General features: G+C 42.4%; 1 protein-coding gene across 7 annotated transcripts in view; it reads right to left on the bottom strand.

The window, feature by feature from the left end:
* The window catches only part of ULK4 (unc-51 like kinase 4), a 316,223-nt gene that overhangs the window by 273,360 nt on the left and 21,573 nt on the right, over positions 1-21,290 (bottom strand). For all 7 annotated transcript variants that reach the window (XM_053669534.1, XM_037148358.2, XM_053669531.1 and 4 more), the window contains exons 13-17: positions 17,924-18,028; positions 15,431-15,491; positions 13,950-14,131; positions 13,057-13,103; positions 8,931-9,009 (exon numbers count right to left, since the gene is read on the bottom strand). In XM_053669534.1, coding sequence (XP_053525509.1) covers positions 8,931-9,009; positions 13,057-13,103; positions 13,950-14,131; positions 15,431-15,491; positions 17,924-18,028 — 474 coding nt within the window. The remainder of the gene's footprint in view (positions 1-8,930; positions 9,010-13,056; positions 13,104-13,949; positions 14,132-15,430; positions 15,492-17,923; positions 18,029-21,290) is intronic.

The raw sequence follows: 21,290 nt of genomic DNA on the forward strand, positions 1-21,290 counted from the left end.
AATATGAAACGTAATAATATCCGAATAATAGGAATACCAGAAGGAGAAGAAGAAGAACAAGGGATAGAAAACATATTTGAAAGAGTAATGAGAGAAAATTTCCCTAATTTGACAAAAGAAAAAGTCAGACAAATCTAGGAATCACACAGAGTCCCATTCAAGAGGAACCCAAAGAGGCCCACTTCAAGACACATCATCATTAAAATGGCAAAATTCCAAGACAAAGAGAGAATCTTAAAGGCAGCAAGGGAGAAAAAAGAAATAACATACAAGGGCGTCCCAATAAGGTTAGCCACTGACTTCTCAATGGAAACACTCCAAGCAAGAAGAGATTGGCAAGAAATATTCCAAGTAATGAGAAACAGAGGCCTACAACCAAGGCTACTTTACCCAGCAAGGCTCTCAATCAAGATAGAAGGCCAAATAAAGAGTTTCCAAGATAAAACAAGTCTAAAAGAATTTGCTGCCACCAAGCCAGCTCTACAAGAAATACTAAAAGGTCTGCTTTAAGGAAAGGAAGGAAAAGAGACAGACAGAGGAACACAGGTACAAAAATGGCAATGAATAAGTACCTATCAATAATAACCCTAAATGTAAATGGATTAAATGCTCCAATCAAAAGACACAGAATAGCGTCATGGATAAGAAAGTATGACCCACACATATGCTGCCTACAAGAGACCCACCTCAGGACAAAAGACCATCACAGACTAAAAGTGAAAGGATGGAAACAAATTTTCCAAGCAAATGGACAAGAAAAAAAAGCTGGGGTAGCAATTCTCATATCAGACAAAATAGATTTCAAAAAGAGCCATAAAGAGTGACCCAGAAGGTCACTTCATAATACTCAAGGGAAGAATCTACCAAGAAGACATTAACATCATAAATATATATGCACCCAACATAGGAGCACCAAAATATATAAGGAAAACCTTAGAGGAATTCAAGAAAGATATAGACAGCAACACAATTATAGTGGGGGATTTTAACACCCCACTATCAAAAATGGACAGATCTTCCAAACAAATGATCAACAAAGACATTGCGGCATTAAACAACACCCTTGATGAAATGGACCTAACTGATATATACAGAGCTCTTCACCCCAAAGAAGCTAAATACACATTCTTTTCAAATGCACATGGAACATTCTCAAAGATAGACTACATGATAGGGCACAAAACAAGCCTCAACAAATTCAAGAATATTGAAATCATATCAAGCATTTTCTCTGACCATAAGGGACTGAAACTGGAAACCAACCCCAAAGGAAAAAACCCAAAACACCCAAAATCATGGAGACTGAACGGTATGCTATTAAACAATGAATGGGTCAAGAATGAAATTAGGGAAGAAATCAAAAAGTTTCTGGAAACAAATGAAAATGATCTCACAACAACCCAAAACTTATGGGATACAGCCAAGGCAGTCCTGAGAGGGAAGTTTATAGCAACACAGGCCTACCTAAAAAAAACAGAAACATTTCAAACAAATGACCTTACTCTACGCCTGCAAGAACTCGAGGAACAACAACAAAAACAGCCCAAAGCAAGTAGAAGGAAGGAAATAACTAAGATCAGAGCAGAACTAAATGACATAGAGACTAAAAGTACAATTCTAAAGATCAATGAATCCAGGAGTTGGTTCTTTGAAACAATAAACAAAATAGACAAGCCTTTAAGTAGGCTCATCAAGAAAAGAAGGGAACGGACACAAATAAACACAATCAGAAATGAAAGAGGAGAGATTACAACTGATACCACAGAAATAGAGAGGATTGTAAGAAATTACTATGAAGGACTGTATGCCAAGAAATTTGAGAACCTAGGGGAAATGGACACATTTCTAGAAAAATATAATCTCCCAAAACTCAATGAAAAAGAAGTAGAACACCTGAATAGACCAATAACAGCAAAAGAAATTGAAGCAGTAATCAAAAAACTCCCATCACACAAAAGCCCCGGACCAGATGGATTCACAGGAGAATTCTACAAAGCATTTAAGGAAGAGCTAACCCCCATTCTTCGCAGACTATTCCAAAAAATCCAAAAGGATGGAAAACTCCCAAACTCCTTTTATGAAGCCAGCATCATCCTAATTCCAAAACCAGATAGAGACACAACAAAGAAAGAAAACTTCAGGCCAATATCGCTGATGAACATAGACACTAAAATCCTCAACAAAATATTGGCAGATCGCATCCAACAATATATCCAAAAGATTATACACCATGACCAAGTGGGATTCATCCCAGGGATGTAAGGATGGTTCAACATTCGCAAAACAGTAAATGTAATTCATCACATAAACAAAAGCAAAGACAAAAACCACATGATCATATCAATAGACGCAGAAAAAGCTTTCGATAAGGTACAACACCCATTTATGATAAAAACACTCAGCAAAGTGGGAATACAGGGAGCATTCCTCAATATAATAAAGGCCATTTATGAGAGACCTACAGCCAATATCATACTCAATGGGCAAAAACTAAAAGCTTTTCCACTAAGATCAGGAACAAGACAAGGATGTCCACTTTCACCACTTCTATTCAATATAGTATTGGAAGTTTTGGCCACAGCGATCAGGCAGGAAAAGGAAACAAAAGGCATCCAAATAGGAAAGGAGGAAACAAAACTGTCACTGTTTGCAGATGACATGATAGTGTACATGACAAATCCTATAGACTCTACCAAAAAACTGCTCGAATTAATTAATGAATTTGGCAAAACAGCAGGATACAAAGTCAATATCCAGAAATCAAAGGCATTTTTGTATACGAACAATGAATCAGCAGAAGCAGAAATCAAGGAAAAAATCCCATTCGATATAGCAAAAAGAAAAATAAAATATCTGGGAATTAACCTAACCAAAGAGGTAAAAGACCTGTATGCAGAAAACTACACAGCACTGAAGAAAGAAATCAGGGAAGACACAAACAAATGGAAACATATACCGTGTTCATGGATTGGAAGAATTAACATCATCAAAATGTCCATACTACCCAAAGCAATATACAGATTCAATGCAATACCTATTAAAGTACCAATGGCGTATTTCACAGACATAGAACAAACACTTCAAAAATTTATATGGAATCATAAACGAGCCCGAATAGCAGCTGCTCTTTTGAGAAAGAAGAACAAAGTAGGAGGGATCACAATACCTGATATCAAACTGTATTACAAAGCCACTGTAATCAAAACAGCCTGGTACTGGCATAAAAACAGGCACATAGACCAATGGAACAGAACAGAGAGCCCAGAAATCAACCCAACCCTCTACAGTCAATTAATATTCAACAAAGGGGGGCAGTAACATAAAATGGAGTAAAGATAGCCTCTTCAGCAAATGGTGTTGGGAGAACTGGACAGCTACGTGCAAAAAAATGAAACTTGAGCACCAACTTACACCATACACCAAAATAAATTCAAGGTGGATAAAAGACTTAAATATAAGCCATGACACCATTAAAGTCATAGAGGAGAACATTGGCAAGAAAATCTCAGATATTCCACGCAGCAACATTTTTACGGATATGTCCCCTAGAGCAAGGAATATAAAGGAAAGAGTAAACAAATGGGATCTCATCAAAATAAAAAGCTTCTGCATGGCTAAAGAAAACAGTATTAAATTAAAAAGACAACCAACTGTATGGGAAAACATATTTGCCAATGATACCTCAGACAAAGGTTTAATCTCCAAAATATACAAAGAACTTACACGACTCCACTCTAGGAAGACATCGAACCCAATTAAAAAATGGGAAAAGGACTTGAACAGACACTTCTCTAAAGAGGACATACAGAATATCCAGAGACACATGAAGAGATGCTCAATATCGTTAGCTATCAGAGAGATGCAAATTAAAACCACAATGAGATACCACTTTACACCAGTCAGGATGGCTATAATAGACAAAGCAACAAACAACAAATGTTGGAGAGGGTGTGGGGAAAAGGGGACCTTAGTTCACTGTTGGTGGGATTGCAGACTGGTACAACCATTATGGAAAACAGTATGGAATTTTCTCAGAAAAATAAAAATTGACCTGCCTTTTGACCCAGCAATTCCACTGCTAGGATTATACCCCAAGAATCCTAGAACATCAATTTCAAAGAACCTATGCACCACAATGTTCATAGCAGCACAATTTACAATAGCCAAGAGCTGGAAGCAACCTAGGTGCCCATCAGTAAACGAATGGATCAAAAAATTGTGGTACATATACACAATGGAATTCTATGCAGCAGAGAGAAAGAAGGAGCTACTATCTTTTGCAACAACATGGATGGAACTGGAAAGCATTATGCTGAGTGAAATAGGCCAGGCATTGAAGGACAAATACCATATGATCTCACCTTTGACAGGAAGCTAAAGAATAAAACAAACAAGCAAACAGAATAAAAACAAAGACACTGAAATAGAGAACAAGTGGGCAGCGACCAGAGGGGAGAGGGAAGGGAACTTAAGGGGAAAAAGGGGGAGGGATTTTGAGGAACAAGTATGAAAGACACAGAGATGAGGAATGGGGGGGGGGGGGATGTGAGGAAGGGGGGAGACCGGGCGGGGGGGTGGGGTGGGATGGGAGAAATAGATAAAAAAAAAAAATGTACTTAAAAAGTAACTAAATAAAATTTATATTAAAAAAAACGAAAAAAAAAAAACTATAAATGATCATATCCGTATTACTACCCTGCCAAGCACACTCATGCAGGTGTTCCTTCTGCTGCCCCCGTGTACATCATGTGACTCTACGTAAGAGCAGAATTCCAAAGCAGGGGAAGTCATCACAGCGAAATCAAGGTGGCAGTCACCTTCAGAGCACAGAGAGGGAGAGGCTTAGTGACAGGGGCAGGGCATGGGGCCCCGGGTACGTGGGCGATGGCCTGTGTCTCTGACCAGAGGCACTTTCCTGGGCTTCCACTGGGTGACAAGTCACTGACCACATCATTTACGCTTTATATGCATTTCTGCATATCTATAGCTCGTCAATAAAAAAGCATTAGAGCTTTTAAAATGAAACAAAAGCACAGAGGAATCTTTAAGTATCTAAAGCGAATTGAAAAAGTAGGTAATCGCGTATCATATTGTTGACAGAGTGCAAAGTGAAGGATTATGTGAACTGAACTGACGACTCAGCATTCCGACTGTACATACTGTCTAGTGGGTTATATCGCAAGGACCAAACACTTTTTTAAAAGGAAGCACACTAATACCCTCAACCATACTTGCTAGTTTTACTACGGTTAGTAATAATATCGGCATCATTTTTAAACTATAGATTAAAGAAAATAAGTAATTATGTTAATGTTGTTACTGGCCAAAATTTTCAGCTTTTGAAAAGAAAAATAACTTTAAATCAAAACAGTAAAAACTCTCATCTTAAATTTGAATCAAAAGTAATGGCATGAACTGTGATTTTTCTTTTTAAGAAATAATATGTAACTGCTGAAACAGTCTAAAACAAACGACAGTCCCAACAGCAACCAGCACCCGGACCCAGACTGTTCTCTAAGCGCCATTTCCAGCTGGGATTAAACAAGTTGCTTCCAGAAGCAATTTCAGAACCGGGGCTGACTACTCCTGAGACGAGTCTGCAAAATCCTGTTGCCGGGAAGCAAGCAGGTCATCAGAGACAGACAGGGTCACATGGAAGGACAGAGGAGCAAATTCCAGAGAGGGCTTCCTCACACTGAGCCAGGACAACTTAAACATCAAAAAAAAAAAAAAAAAAAAACCCTGATGACTAACTACCAAAGACTAAACTACATTAACATACATATATGAAGCAATGAAGCCATAAGATCTCAATTTTTTTTAAATCTCATTGAACACTTATCGAGATTACTAAGGCACCAACTCATTATTCTGAAAATTGGTTTATAATAGGAAACAATCATTTTTCCTGCCTTTGCTTAAGAAACTGATTTTAAGATAACCAAATGGGTGATATGGAAAAGTTCTTCTGTAAGGAAAACTCCCAGTTGGAAATGAGAAAAGCATTGAGGAAGGAGAAAGTTATCATTTTTGCAACCCTAAGCTGGGGCCAATGCATCTGAGCAATGATCACCAATGGATGCCAACACTCTCAGGTGAGAGGGATGGGAAAGTTCCTAATGATGAGGCTGAGAACACCTGAAGCCAGTGAGCAAGCGTAGCATCACTTACAGTGCGGCAGCCGGACATGACGCGCCTTTCTCCATGAGGAAATGAGAAACACAGAGCCCCAACTGAGAGGAATCCCTACCCTCCCTCCATAAAACTGAACTTGAGCCTGATCAAGGCCACACGCTTAACCAGCAGCTCAGGAAATGCGGCTGACAGACCCCCATGTTAAATGGTACCCCAAGTTTAGAATAAAATGCCTGACATTCCAGGTTTGGCTCCAACAAATGACAGTGTGACTCAATAAATAAGTGGTGCTAAGAAAAACAGGAAAATGTGTGAAATTAAGAGACTTAAGAGTCACGTTTAATGCAATACAGGACCTTAACTCAGTCCTGGCTCGATGAAAAAGTACCCAATGCCACAGATGAGAAAATCCGTGATTTTCAGATTTTCTACCATTAAGAAAATCTGAACGCCAACTGGATATGAGATGGGATTCAGGATGATTATGTTGGGTGTGATAATGGTATTGTGGTTATATATTTTTTTATTCTTTTCTGTTAGATACATATACTAAAGTATTTACGAGAAAGGGAGGAGAGGGGAAGAAGGGACAGAGGGCAAGAAAGCAGACAGACAGACAAAATTGGCCAAGTGCTAACAACTGCTGGAAATGAGTGATATCTCATCATTCCGGTCTCTCCACTTTGATGCGTTGAAATCTTCCATAACAAAAACATTTAATGAAGGGGTCAAACTATAATGTCTATTAATGTTCTTCCACGTCTAAATTTTAAGGTTCTACATTCAATTTTCTAAAATATATCCACTGCATGCTTAAGACTACATATACACACCAAAATAACAGAAATATTTATTACAAATTATTACACACACGAACCACGGTGATTACTGGGTGATTAATGTATTATCTATGAGGAAGAGCCTGAGTAAGAATCAGGCTATAGTTTTCTCTGGAAAAGATGAAGAATAGTTCAATAAATGCTTTTAAATACATACAAGTGGTGATGATCAGCTCTTTTCTGTAACTGCTAATGACAGAATAAGATGAAAGATACTTAAACTACATCTTCAGGATAGTAAAACAGAGTCTTCCCCATCTCTTCTGCCTCTTTGTAACAAATTTGTAACACAGACATACTTTCTTACCCTTCTTTTAATCATTTATGAAACCTTGCAACACTGACTGATGATCCAAAATACATGTTTCCTCACTGCGAGGAACTGTGGGAAATAAAGATGAATAATAAAATGAGGTTCTAGGCCTTGAAAATATCTATAGGACCTTCAGCCACAATTTGTATTGCCCACAAATAGTAAACCTACCCGAGAAATCGGACGCATCTCACACTTGAAATTTTATTAATAATTTACTGGAAAATTACCTACGAATGCCCAACTGAGAGTTTCACAGAAACCTGGTCTCAAGAGCCCTGCACCTAAGGTTCTCCACCAGGCCTCCCTGGGTTCTCAGAGCCCCTGACAGGGTGGGCAAGGTGCTGACTGCGTTTTTCTAGAGAGGCTGTCTCAGCTCTCATTCATCGCAAATGGCATTAATCACCAACGGAGTGCAACTGCATTTCATGCAGCAGAAACTCCAAAAAAATAAAAGAATAAGAAAACAGGGAAACGATGAAATATGGTACCATATATCTGCTTAAACCTCCTTCTTCCTGAAGTTGAAAGAGAAATACTTTAACTTGAGGAACTTTGTTTACAGTGTTTGAGCGACCTCTAGTGGCTACTTCAAGTGTGACAGCCAACTGAATAAAAGATGGCATTGCAGGAGCACCTGGGAGCTTCCAATTACTCTGCAAACTCCTCATTATCCAACAGGTCTTGGTTCACAATATGTTGTGCTTAATTCAGAACAGTTGCCCAAATAGCTAACAGTTGCCCAAATAGCTAACAGTTGCCCAAATAGTAGCTAAACACTACTGTGCTTTTTTAAAATAAAGTAAGTATGACTTTTCCCAAGTTTCATTTCAAATTAATAAAACACAGGCAAGTGTCCCACAGGGGCCAGTGTAGGGAGGGCGGCCGGCAGGGGCTCAGGAACTCCCACCCAGCCCCTCCTCCCAATGGCAATAGCGGCATCAGAACACAACGCTTATTAAGTAGCAGCAAGAGGAGTTGGGGAAATGGCTGGAGAGGCTCCCAGGCTGCAGGGAGGGAAGTACTGGCCCGAGAGCATGGGAACAAGTGTGGTTCAAGACCTGCCAGGTCGAATGCTCTGGATGGGGGAAGGGGAGGGGGTCAGGCCTCAGGCATGGAGCTGCAGGGAGCTGGCCACCTGGTCATGGGTCAGTGCAGATGCCCTCTGCCCAAACCCACAGGAGTCCCTGCAGCAGCAGAACCCACTGTCTGCAGTCCCAGTTCCAGGGGGGTCCCCGGCTCCCTAGCACAAGGACCCCCCAGGGGTGCAGGCAGCCACTCAGCTGCAGCCATGGCTAGTGGCCCATCTTCCCCGGACTCTGTCCCACGAGCCACCCCTCATCTCCTGACCTCCCATGCCCCCCACCCACTGACACCTCACGAAACGGACCCTGTCCCAGCGTAAGTGAAACGATCAGCAGAGCCTGGGACCGGAACCTCCACCACGCTGCCTTTCACGGCAGAGCGTGTTGTGTGTTCAGCTGCACGTGAACCAGAAGGCCTACTGAGGTTGTCGTTTTACAACAACTGGCACCACTCACCGGGGAACCTTGTGAAGGTCAGTGAAGCCTGCATATTCCGAACTATGAAAGGAAGAATCATCTTTCTGTCATTCACAGTATTTCAGTAACACAAGAAATTACCTCAATAACAGGTGCGTTTTCTTGAAGTTCAGCCGTGTGTGAGGCCAGTAAGCCGATCACTCGAGCGACCTTGGCCCGTCTGCAAATGGAGAGGAAACAGTCTTTGAATGGGAGTCAGGGACTGAGGAAAGCAACCCCCAGGGGTAATTACACTGAGTCACTAGGAGCATGAACATGAGACGGACCTGCAATGGGACAGGGCAGCATGTTCTCCCCCCGCCCCTGCCTTTTCCCCGCCCCCACCAGAGCCCACAGAAATGCTTATGTGCCCAGAAACCTGAACAACAACCCTCCGCAGTCCCATCTGTAAAAGTGACAAAAACTGAACAAGTTGCGCTTTCACTGTAAAACGGAAAACATTTTTAAAAGGCTGTAAGCTGGGAGAAGGACATGGTAACGACCCTTTTGTTTCTGAGAACAGGGGTGTTTGGCTAAAGGTCTCTGTTCTGCTTATTAGTAGGCCAATGATTTTATCTGTAAGTAGTAAATTATATCAGGAGTGTGAAGTATACACAGTGTGGGAAAAAGCAGGCTTACAGCTATTCATACAAAAAATTATACAATAATTAATAAATAAGAATAAACTGTTTCACTTACTCGCAACTGTAAACCTACCTTTTGCTCTGCCCTGTATGTTTATATGTATATATCCACACTGATGCCAAGTTTTACGATCATAAATGTCATCCATATTGTTCTATTTTAATAGATACTAGTAAATACTAGTTTGTTTTAGTGAGGTGTCTCTGTTTCATTGTCCATCAGAAAATAAAGCTGATAGATTATTAAATATCACTTCAGGTGACTTGAAAAAGTTTATTTCATGTAGAAAATTCATTTGGGTGAGAATCTTTTTTTTAATTTGAAAAAGAATGAGTGCATGAGCTGATGAGAACACACACTCATGTAGTGACACTTGTGTGTCCTATGGAATGATCAGCCAGGGAGCCCCCACTTCCCAGACTCCGAAAACAACTCTGCAGAACCCCCAGGGGGAGCTGGTCAGACTCAAAGAAGGACCCCAGGGAGGCCTTTGCTAGAACGCTAACCCACAGAAACAACTCTCATGGATTTCGACCCCTCTCAGCCATTCAAATCTCTTAGCATATGGATTAAAAAAGGCCTAGGCGATACATGGAAAACATTTGGTAGGACAATGAGCCAAAAGTTACAGGACACAAATGTAAAACTTTCATGCATCAAAGGACACTACCCACGTAGTGGAAAGGCAACCCACAGGATGAGAGAAAATACACGTAAATCATTTATCTCATGAGGGGTTTATATCCAAGAATACAAAGAACACCTACAAATCAACAAAATTTAAAAAAAAAAAAACCAATTAGAAAAAATGGGCGAAGGACTTGAGCAGACAGTTCCTCAAAGAAGATTTACAGATGGTCAATCATCTGAACGCTCAACATTACCAGTCACAGTGAAATGCATATCAAAACCCATAAGATATCACTTCCCACCCATTAGGACAGCTACCACCAAAGAAAAAGAAGCAAACAAAGAGAAAACAAGTACTGGGAGAAAATGGAAAAAAGTCAACTCCCGTGCGTCGCTGGTGGAAGGGTAAACTGGTGCGGCTGCTATGGAAATCGAGGTCCCTCAAGAAGGTGGACCAAGGGTCACTGTACGATCCGGCAATCCCCTCCCGGGGTGCACCCCGAAAGGACTGAAAGCGGGGACCTGGACAGATGCTTGTGAACTGTCGTTCAGAGCAGCATTAACAACAGCCAAAAAAAGGCAGAAGCAACCCCGGTATGCACCAACAGATGAAAAGATAAACAAAATGTTGCATTTACATACATGGAGTAGTATTCGGCCTTAAAAAAGAAAAGGAATGCTGATACATGCCACAGCCTAAAATAACTTTGAAAATATTAAGTTCAACGAAAGAAGCCAAACACAACAGGACAAACATTGTATGATCCCACTTACGTTAGGCACCTGGAGGAGGCAAATTCAGAGACACAAAAAGCAGAACAGCAGTCACCTGGACTGGGAGAGGGGGAAGGCATTCCTGGCTAGTGGGCAAAAGCTCCTTTTTGGGGTGACGGGGAAGTTCTGGCAACCGACAGCGGTGATAGTTGCACACTGTGAATATACTTAGTGACAATGAACTGCACACTTAAAATGTCTAAAACGGTGAAATTTATATTATGTACATTTCACCACAATGGATAAAACTAAAATGTATAACTATATGTAAATTAGGCCTCAAGGAACTTGACTGACAGAGGTCACAAAATCTGACAACTGTCCACCATTGACAGTTCTAAGAAAAGGGCATTTTGTACACGTTGGGAATGATGTTGATACAAACCTTCTACAGAGCATTCATCAATTTAACAAAAATCACAAGAATATGTATTGCCTTCTTAGCCATTCATTGTAACCGTATAAACCTGCCCTAAGAGGTAAAGGAAAACAGGCACAAAGATGTCCATCATTGTATCGTTGGCAATACTGACTAGCCCAAAACAGAGAGGAGCGTACGCAAATTGTCAGACATTCATAGCACTTCAAAAAAAAAAGACACACCTTTAAAAAGTATCTTAGACGAACAATGAATGACTTTAAAAGTACTGAACCTGTTATAAGGGGAGAGAAACTCATCAAATTACATCATGTTATTCTATTTTGCTTTTCTGTATGTTGAACAAAGCCAAGAATAAACGCACCGACTTCGTGACCCAGGCTAAATGAAGGGCCTTCGGCGGACGCCAGGGTGACTGACGGGACCGGCCCGCAGGAGTCCCCTGGATGAAGTGGCATTTGAATGAAGAGAAAGACTAAATGAAGCCTTTACACAGAGGCCTTGTCTACCTTTTCCCCAAATTACGTGTTTTACAATTACACTTCAATTTTTTTTTAATTTTTTTTAAAAACCAGTTTTAATGCAGTCCTTGCAAAGGATTAAGGAAGTCTATTTTTAAGAAGTCAGCAGGGGGCACCTCATTCAAGGATGCAATTTAAGCTTTCGCTGAAGCCTTCAGTCTCATTGGTTTCTTTGTAACGAGCACGCCACAGACCTTCTCAGCATCTTACACGCTCAGACACTACCTGAGAACCCTGTATGCAATGCCAGCCTTTACCTTGGGAGAGTAACGTAAGAAAATGCACACGAAAATTATCGGAAAGCTGCACCCTGTGACCACGGCGGCGTCCCCAGATTCTGCCAGCCTGCAAGATGTCCTGCCGCTGCCACATTTCCCAAAACCCCTCCCCTTCCCGCTTCCTCGGGCTTCTCCTAACAACCCCACGAGAGGAGCAGTCCTGAGGAGGATGACCACAACCTCCACGCCCTGTGAGCTGAGCAGCCACTGAGAACCTGGCACCGCGCAAACTACTCCATATACTTCTCTCACCCAAAGTTTAATGGTTACCAAAGATCTACGCAGTAGATACACTCTCCATATTCTGCAGACAAGGAAACTGAGGCTCAGCCGTTAAAGCAGACTTGTGTGTGTGGGGGGGGGCAGATCTGTGATCCACACCCAGGTCCGTCTGAGTCCGAAGTCTGTGTGAGGTTGTCGCCCCACACAGGTTCCCCCCATGGGGGCGGCACTGAGCCCCAGGAAGAAGTCATCACCGGGCCAAGCTGCACGGGCAGCCACAGCCCAGGGCCTTCTGACACTGTCTGACCTGCGGCTCGCCCCGGCTTGCTGTCCCTGTAGGCAAGCCAGCATCTTCCCATCAGGAGCTTACGGCTCTCGATCCCTCCTGATTTTAAAGAACGTGGTGAGGAAGGTAGGCCCTACATGGACCAAAGTTACTGTGGCAAGGGAGAACTCCTCGGGAAGCACAGCTACACCAAATCCCAGGGTCAAGGGTAAAGCAATTGATGAAGAAAACTCAAAAGAGTAACAGTTCATGAAGTTTCCAGACACACTGTATACAATCCCGGAACTATGTTCGCAACATTAGAATAAGGACTATTTTCAAATCGTTTTACATTTACTGTCGAAAAGCCGGTAGAAACTGCCTATGATGCAGGGGCATCGTCGCTTCAGAAGATTCCGTGATCAAGTATTTATGTGCCTTGGATACACATGTTTGTTCTAACTACTAACTAGCATAGTGAAGAATAAATGATTAAAATATGAATGTTACTTACATATCCCAATTTGGGGCTATTCGCAAATGCTGGATTAGCAGTTGGAACTAGGATGAAAAAAAATGAAGACACATATTTCATTCACAAAACCACCCAAAGTGACCGTGCAGTTAAAAACTCAGGCCTGTGTACAACAGAAATGAGAGTGCCAAGAACACGATTATTTACAAAAACACAAAAGCACCGAGTACGTGAATAAGATAAAAATAAAAACTACAAACATTACTTCTACTTTCTCATACCCCGTGATGTTCCCTAAATGTGTCCCACCCCTCACCCCATAAACACCCTCCAGGTACCAAAAAAGTAACCTTAAAACTACCCTAAGAGCAAACGACTACAGATTCCGAGCCAGTTTCCCAAAGGAGGCCCCATAGGGACCGCACACCAGATCACTGGGACTTTTGGGAAAGACTTCAAAATCTCCACCACACCAGTCCAAGAAGTAACATTCCCAGGAGAACAGTCTTGGGGACCCACTGTCTCCCCTCCGCGTCACGTCGGAAACCTTGGCATTCACCGGGTGACCCAACAGAGGAACCTCGCTTCCACATGGGCAGCTTGTTCCCGGCACCGATGAACAGGTCTCTCTTATGATTCCAGATGCAGAAAGTATCATATACAATTGTAACAAGTTAACATGAAATACAAGCCAAAGTAGTAACAAAAGAAGTTCACGATCCATGTCTACTCCACTGCTTTTAGACCTGAGGATTAAACGGAGGATAATTTTGACAAACCTATAGTCTTGCTAAATCACTTATTCACTGTAATGAAATCAAGTTGGTATTTTAGCACCTGCTTTCATCTCTATGGAAATACCTAAATTACATGCAGAAGGCCTGCTGCAGGGACCTTAAAAGGAGTCTTTACGTCACAACTCGACTACCTACCAGCGGGGAGTGGAGGAGCCTGGTGGCCACCTCCCTCTGACCAGCCACCGCGCACAGATAGCAAAGGAGGTTCAGCTTGAGCCGGGAGGCCCCCGCGGTCTTCTCGGTGGAGTCGATCTGGGCGCACACCTGCTGCAGGAAGTCGTTCCACGCCTGGTCCTTGAGCAGTGCCAGCTTCTCCACTGAGGAGGAAGGAAAGTCTCAGAAGTGGGCCTCGTGCAACGGGACTCCCGAAACTACCACGGGAGAGATGAAATGGGACGTGGAGTTTCAACAGCTGAGCACGGAAGAAGTGGTGATTTCCTGACGTCAAAACCCAACACACTCCGCAGCCCACACTATTCTTATTCACTCGTCTGTACTCATGACTTCCTCTTCCTGTGGAGACTTTTTTAACTGGGTCCATGGAAAACTATGCTTTAAAAAAAAAAAACAGGTGCCTAAAGGAGATTTATCCTGCCGCACTTGAGAATATAATCAAGTGCGAAGTTGTAAAATTGCATTATGAAAAAACTGAGTCTGTGAACACAGCAATCTAGCCTTAAAAGGGTAGAAAAGCCCATCATTTGACGGAGGTTAAAAGGTTCCAGTGAGATGACTGCTGAGCAGAACCAGGGCGGCACGACAGCTGAAGCCACCTGGGGTCCCCCAGCAGTCCCCACACAGACTGACAGCGAAAACCAGGAAAAGAGACGCCGTTCAAAGTGAGGGCGTCTCTCCACCTTGAAACTACAGAAGCTGCCAGGATCACTCCCCAGAATAGCTCAAAGGGAAAGAAAAATATTTTGACAATAATCCTCTGGGTTTCCATAAATAGTGGTTCTACTTGGCATGGTTTTATTTAGATTTGAATATACTTTACTTTTTTAATTTACTTTGATTTGATTTCAGATCATAGTTTCTACTGTAGCTATGATGAAGAAGTTAGTTTGAAATCTAGTTTAACCGCTTTATCAGACGAAATACATCAATAGATAAGGCATAAAGAAATTTCTGATGTTGCCCCGAACTTGGACTTCCCGTGAGGCGAAAGGGAACGTATCTTCATTCCCATCCCCCCCCCCCACGAAAGTGGGGCCATCTGGCTCCATTCTCAACCGCCCCGGCGTCCTTGAGTAGAATCTCCATTCTTCACTGTGGTTCCCAGCTCTCCACACCACAACTGCACTGTAAATGCTGGGAAGCCAAGGGGCTCTATGAGGGGAAGGGCAGGAGCAGGGCCCCCCTGCAACAGGAAAACTCACGCAGTGTTACAGGCACTCCCCCACCCTCCAGAGGACAGGGCAGCCGGGACTGGCCCAGTCAGGTCAGAGGCAGGCACAAGCAGGCTACAGGTCCGTTGTAACTCATAAAACACTTCCCAGAGAACGGCCTGTTGGCAAGAACCTAGAAATTTCGCTGTTTATGAATAAAACATTCATCTGCTATCAAATTTCCGTCGCCACAGTGTCTGCATGCTCCATAAAGCCTTGTGATCCTACCTGAGTGTGCTGGCAGATGCAGTATTTTGGGATCAAACTTGATCGGTGGCGGTTTCATTATCTGCGGTTAAAAAAAAAAAACCACCTTTTGAGACAGACGTGACTGACTCTGGATCCTGCTGTACCTCCTACACCAGATCATAAATCAATGAGGACAGAAAAGAATGCTGTAAATTCTGTCACCAATAGTGCCCTTTCAGACTACAACCTACAAACACGGATAATGCATAAAAATAAAATGATTCAACTGATTTGCAAGAAAATAAAGCCTCATAAAAGAGCTACCCTATCTTGGCTTATCTGTAACCTAACTTACCTCGAGGTGAGAAACTGAGTCATTCAATAAAACACAAATACACCAAAAACACGGATTGAGTACCTGCCAGAGGAAGGGGCTACACTAAGTGTTAGAGAGAGAGAGACTCCGCCTGAGAGCTGACACTGATACTGTGGGTTAATATGACAAACGTCTGTTAAAGAACAACGAAAGCACGTAAGCAACAATGCAAAACAGGCAGGACGTAATTACAGGCAAAAATTTCAGGAGAGAAATATTTTTGAATGTTGGAGAACGCAGCGGGCACTTCAGGCTGATGTGGTCGGGACGGGGTCTGTGGAAGGGGCGCAGGCGCACTGAGTCTGATGAATGGTCAGGACTTGACGGCGGAATTCAGGGAGCCACCGTTCCAGGACGCTGTGACTGCCTGAATAGGAAAGGGCATGCTTTTTCTTTTCTGTTCTTTTTTATTTTTGGGGGGGAAAGCGAAAAAAAAACCAAAAAACATGTCATTGGATCCATGAGTTTGAAACAGCTGGAATACTTCCTCTTTTGAGTTTTAATAAAAAATTCATGCCCTGGCTGGTGTGGTTCAGTGGACTGAGTGCTGGCCTGAGAACCAAAGAGTCACCAGTTCGATTCCCAGTCAGGGCACATGCCTAGGTTTCTTCGGGACAGGTCCCCAGTAGGGGGACACATGAAAGGTAACCACGCATTGATGTTTCTCTCCTTCTCTTTCTCCCTCCCTTCTCCTCTTTATAAAAATATCTTTTAAAAAATTCAACCATCATTTCTATGTCTACCTGCTCCAAAACCTATAATGCATTTTTAAAACCTCTGCTGGTAGCATTCATTCTTGACAGAAACGCATAACCTCATTCTCATCAGGAGAAACCCTTAGACAAAGCCGAACGGGGGTGGGGGGGGGGGGCATTCTACAAAATACCCGACCTCTCCCAGGTGCCATGGTCATGAAAACCAGGGAAAGACTGAGAAGTCACCACAGGGCCAGGAGAGACAAGGACAGACCGCAGGAGACTAAGGAGCCGTAAAGGGGAACGTGGGACCCGGCAACAGGAGGGGGAGAGCGGGTGGGAAGCACAACTGGGGTGAGTTTGGCGCTTGAGTTAACCGCTCTGCGCTCCTAACGCGGAGTCCCCGGTTCTGTCGCCGCACGGAGGTCCCGTCGGATGTGCCCCTGAGGGGAGACTGGGTAACAGGTACGTAGGAACTGGAATATTCTGTAAGACTGAAATCAGTTCAAAATAAAAGTTTAAAATTTAAAAGAAGGCTACTGACTAATGTTTCCCAGAAACAATGAAATGTGGTTATCGGATAAAAATAAAGAAATAGAGAATATGCTAAAAAAATCACCAGTTGTCCCGGGAGGCCCACAGGGAAAATGCCCCGTTACACATTAAATTCAGCACAAAACGCAGTTACCCTGCCAGGCACCCGAACTCACAACAAGAAGCAGTTCCATTATGAAAAACAGCTGGGTAATCTATATCAAATATTTTCTCTCTAGTAAATAAACCTGCATCCAAGGGCCTATTTATTCTAAACTACAATGTTCCCCAATGAGATGAGAGGAAACCATCATAAATACAGAAAAAAGACATTCCAACAAATTAAAATACAGAAGAAATGGTGTGTGTTGGAGACGGAATGTCCACAGGAAACAAAGAGACTGAGGAATTAACACTCACCCCTCGCCCACCCTGGTAACACAGTGTCACATTCCGGAAGACAGGAAGCAACAGAGACTGCAATGGAGCAGAAATGCACCGGGAACCAGGAGTCTGCCATGGGCCCTGAGCCCTGACCACGCAGGACAGGGTGTGGTCTCTGTGTGCTCCGCCCACCCGACCAAGCCCAGCGAGTGGTGCCCACTGTCATCTGCCTTTGTAACACATCATCAACCTGAATATGTGGAGTAATCCCCCTTAAATGGGTATTGAGAAACGAAGGGTGCGGAGGACTGAGGTCTAGGAGTCGGCAGCCACACCGTGGCCCATGGGACCAATGGGGGGCAGAGCCAGCTGGCGCACAGGAGGAAGACAACTCAGCAGGGCAGGAAGAGGAGAGGGTTGCAGGCACTTGGCATGAATGAAAGCAAGGTGGACACGAGGGGCAGAAGTGAAAATATCACCCAGGTGTCAGTCCTCAGTGAAATCAACAGCTCAGCCCTCAGCGGGCTGGGCATTGCTCCGCACCTTCGGGTTGTCAATAATCGGGGTGACAACAAGATCCGAGTCTGTGTAGATAAGCTCTCTCATCTGGGACTCCATGTCCTGCTGACTCAGGTGTCCACTGGTGGTCTGAAACAAGGACAAAAATTAGACTTTGTTTCTGGGACCAATGGTGAGCTTTCAGAGCTGAACTAACAGGATGCCAAGTAAAGTCCCCACTGGAAAAGGTCATCTCATCAATGGGCCCCCACTGCTGTTCAAAACATTTTCACCGATGTTTTCATTTGATCTTCATAAAAACCCTAAATCGTATGTACCATTATTTCCATTTTTACAGATGAAAAACAGAAAAAGACCAGAGAAAGTAACCAATCCACTCCTGTGTACCGGATGAGGTTAGGACCAGAAAACAGGTCTCCTGTAGTTTCATGATCTAAACTATGATGGGGCAAATTAGTTTTGCAATTACCAGCATGATTTTTAATCTTTCATCTGCCGAACACTAACCAATTTAATTCTGCTTTATGGAATACGCACTATAAAGTTAAAATTAGAGCAAAAAGAATGTCAGGCTAAAGTACTGACCCGTTACCTAAGAAACACTGTTATCTTTATAAAAACCAGTTGAAGTAGAGCTGATATAGAATTAAAGTGGATAACTAGAGATTTCCCATCTGTTATTCCTTCGAGATGTTTCTTGGTCCTCTACTGAAACAGAACTGTTATTCCCAGAGTTATGCCTCAGTATGTCACCTCAGACAAAAAAGGCAGTTTACGCATTAAGAATTTCCATTGAAACACTGACCAGCAAACTGAATAAAACAGAAAACCAAATCAGTGAAGTGAAAAACGAGGAAAAGAAATTATTCAAAACTGAGGTAGGACCATGGACAATGGCGGAAAGAAGGGGAAGGGATTAGTCAAAGAACATGTATGAGTGACCCTCGGACATGGACAGCGGAGTGGGGATGGACTGAGGGAGGGGGGTAGGCTGTGTGGAGGGGGACAATGGGGGAAAAATGGGATGACTGTAACAGAATAAGCAATACAAATTAGTAATAAAAAATTTTTTAAAAAAGAAACAGATTAGTTAGCTAATAAAGTTACCAAAAACCAATGACCCCTTCTCAACTTAGAAGTCAGACATATTTTTTTGAAAAACAAAAAATATGGAGAGACATTGCAAAAAAATTTGTTTAAGAACATGGACTTTCAAGACAAAGACTTAAAAACAATACAAAATGAATTAACTAAAAATTATTAGAATATAAGAATTAGTGAATATCTACAGTAGTGTCAACAACAAAAAATATAATTATTAAGGCAGACCAATTACAAAATTTATATGTAAAATTAATTTCCTATAGGTAAGTTGAAATATGCATAAATAACAAGTTATAAAACATAGTATTCCAATAGCAAAAAATAAACATGTTCAGAAATACATTAAATGATCAAAAATTACAATGCAACCTCATTTACAAAGTGAAAAAAATTAAGTTATAAAATTATGTTCCTAACCTGGCTGGTGTAGCTCATTGGATTGAGCACGGGCCTGCGAACCAGACAATTGCGGTTCGATTCCCAGTCAGGGCACATGCCTGGGTTGCAGACCAGTTCCCTGCAGGCCAGTTCCCAGCAGGGGACGTACAAAAGGCAACCATACATTGATGTTTCTCTCCCTCTCTCCTTCCGAAGATAAATAAATAAAATATTTTTAAAAAAAAATTATGTTCCTTTGTTTGAAAATGAACATATGCACAGAACCAAAAGTAGGGATATCAAAATGTAATCAGTGATTACTCTGGGTCATTAAATCGTAAGCAGCTTTCTAATTTCTTGTCCTCTTCCACAATTTTATACACTCTTATATGTTTTTTACATTACATAAATTTTCATAATTGAATAAAATAGAATCATTGAAAAATTATAAAACAAATTTCCTCTAGTACTCAGATAACTCCTGCTTAAATCTCGCAATAAAATGATTACAGAAGGACCTGCCAGAAGAAGGGCAGCACCTATCACATCTCGGAGCGCACTCTGACACTGACTTTCTGCCTCACATGTAACCGGACCGTCACTAGCAGAGGGGGACTTCATCACAACCCACCTGCACTTCATGTTAAGGAGGAAATAACTTCCACACAACCCAAATACATCCCACGTTTGTGGAAGAAAACGATACGCTCCCCAAACTGGCCTACGGAGTCAATGCAATTGCTGTCCAGTCTCTGGCTTTCCAAACGCTGACACACCGGATCCTGAACTTCATGTGGAAACACACAAGTTCCAGAAGAGCCAAAACAAACTTTGGAAGGACCACACTCTCTGGCTTCAGAACTTTCTAAAACGCTGCTAGAATCTGCACAATCAGCGTGAGAAGACACGGAGACCAACAGGATAGAACTGAGCCCCAAAACACACCTTCACGTGCACAGTCAAAGGATACTCAACAAAAATGCCAAGGCAATTAAATGGGGGAAAAACAGTCTTTTCAACAAATGGTGACGAGACAAGTGGACATGCACGTGAAAACAATGAAGCTGGACCCCCGACGTAATGCCACGTGTAAAAATTAATTCAAAATGGATGAAAGGCCCAAATGTAAATCTTCATGACCTTGGAACAAACAATGGTTTCTTAGCTACAATGCCAAAAGCGCAAGCAGCAACAACACACACACACACAAGTAGTTTGAACTACATCAAAATTAAAAACTGTCGTCCTCCAAAGAACACCATCAAGAAGGTGAGAGACACCCCACAGAATGGGAGGGAGTGTTTACAGATCACATGTCTATAATATGTAAAGAATTCCTACAACTCAGTAAATGGGCAAAGGGTAGACAATTTTCCAAAGACAAATAAATGACCAATAAGCACGTGAAAGGGTCCCAACACCATTAGCCACCGGAGACGTGAGAATCAATACTATGATGACAATTTCACATCCACTAGGATGGCTGTAATCAACAAGAGATAAGGAAGTGCTATTCCCAACAGCCAGAAGGTTGAAACAACCCAAGTGGCCATCGAAGGTTGAATGAATACACTGGTAGATATACACAATGGAGTATTAGCCTCAGAAAGGCATGCAGTTCTGATAAATACAACAACCTGACGGACCTTGAAAACATGATGCTACGTGACATAAGCCAGACGTAACAGGACAGTATTGTATGATTCCACTTGTATGGGGTTACTAGGGAAATTCACAGAAGCAAAAAGCAGAAGTGGTCAGCGGTGCTGGGAGAAGGGAGAATAGGCTGTCATTTTTAGTGGGTACAGAGTTTCAGTTTGGGACCATGAAAAGGTTCTAGAGAGGGACAGTAGCGACAGTTGTACAACATGAATGTCCCCAACTGTAGAGTGTGAATGCCACTGAACAC

The sequence above is a fragment of the Artibeus jamaicensis genome, unplaced genomic scaffold (assembly GCF_021234435.1).
Source record: "Artibeus jamaicensis isolate MK-2021 breed Jamaican fruit bat unplaced genomic scaffold, CSHL_Jam_final contig_519, whole genome shotgun sequence".
NCBI lineage: Eukaryota > Metazoa > Chordata > Mammalia > Chiroptera > Phyllostomidae > Artibeus > Artibeus jamaicensis.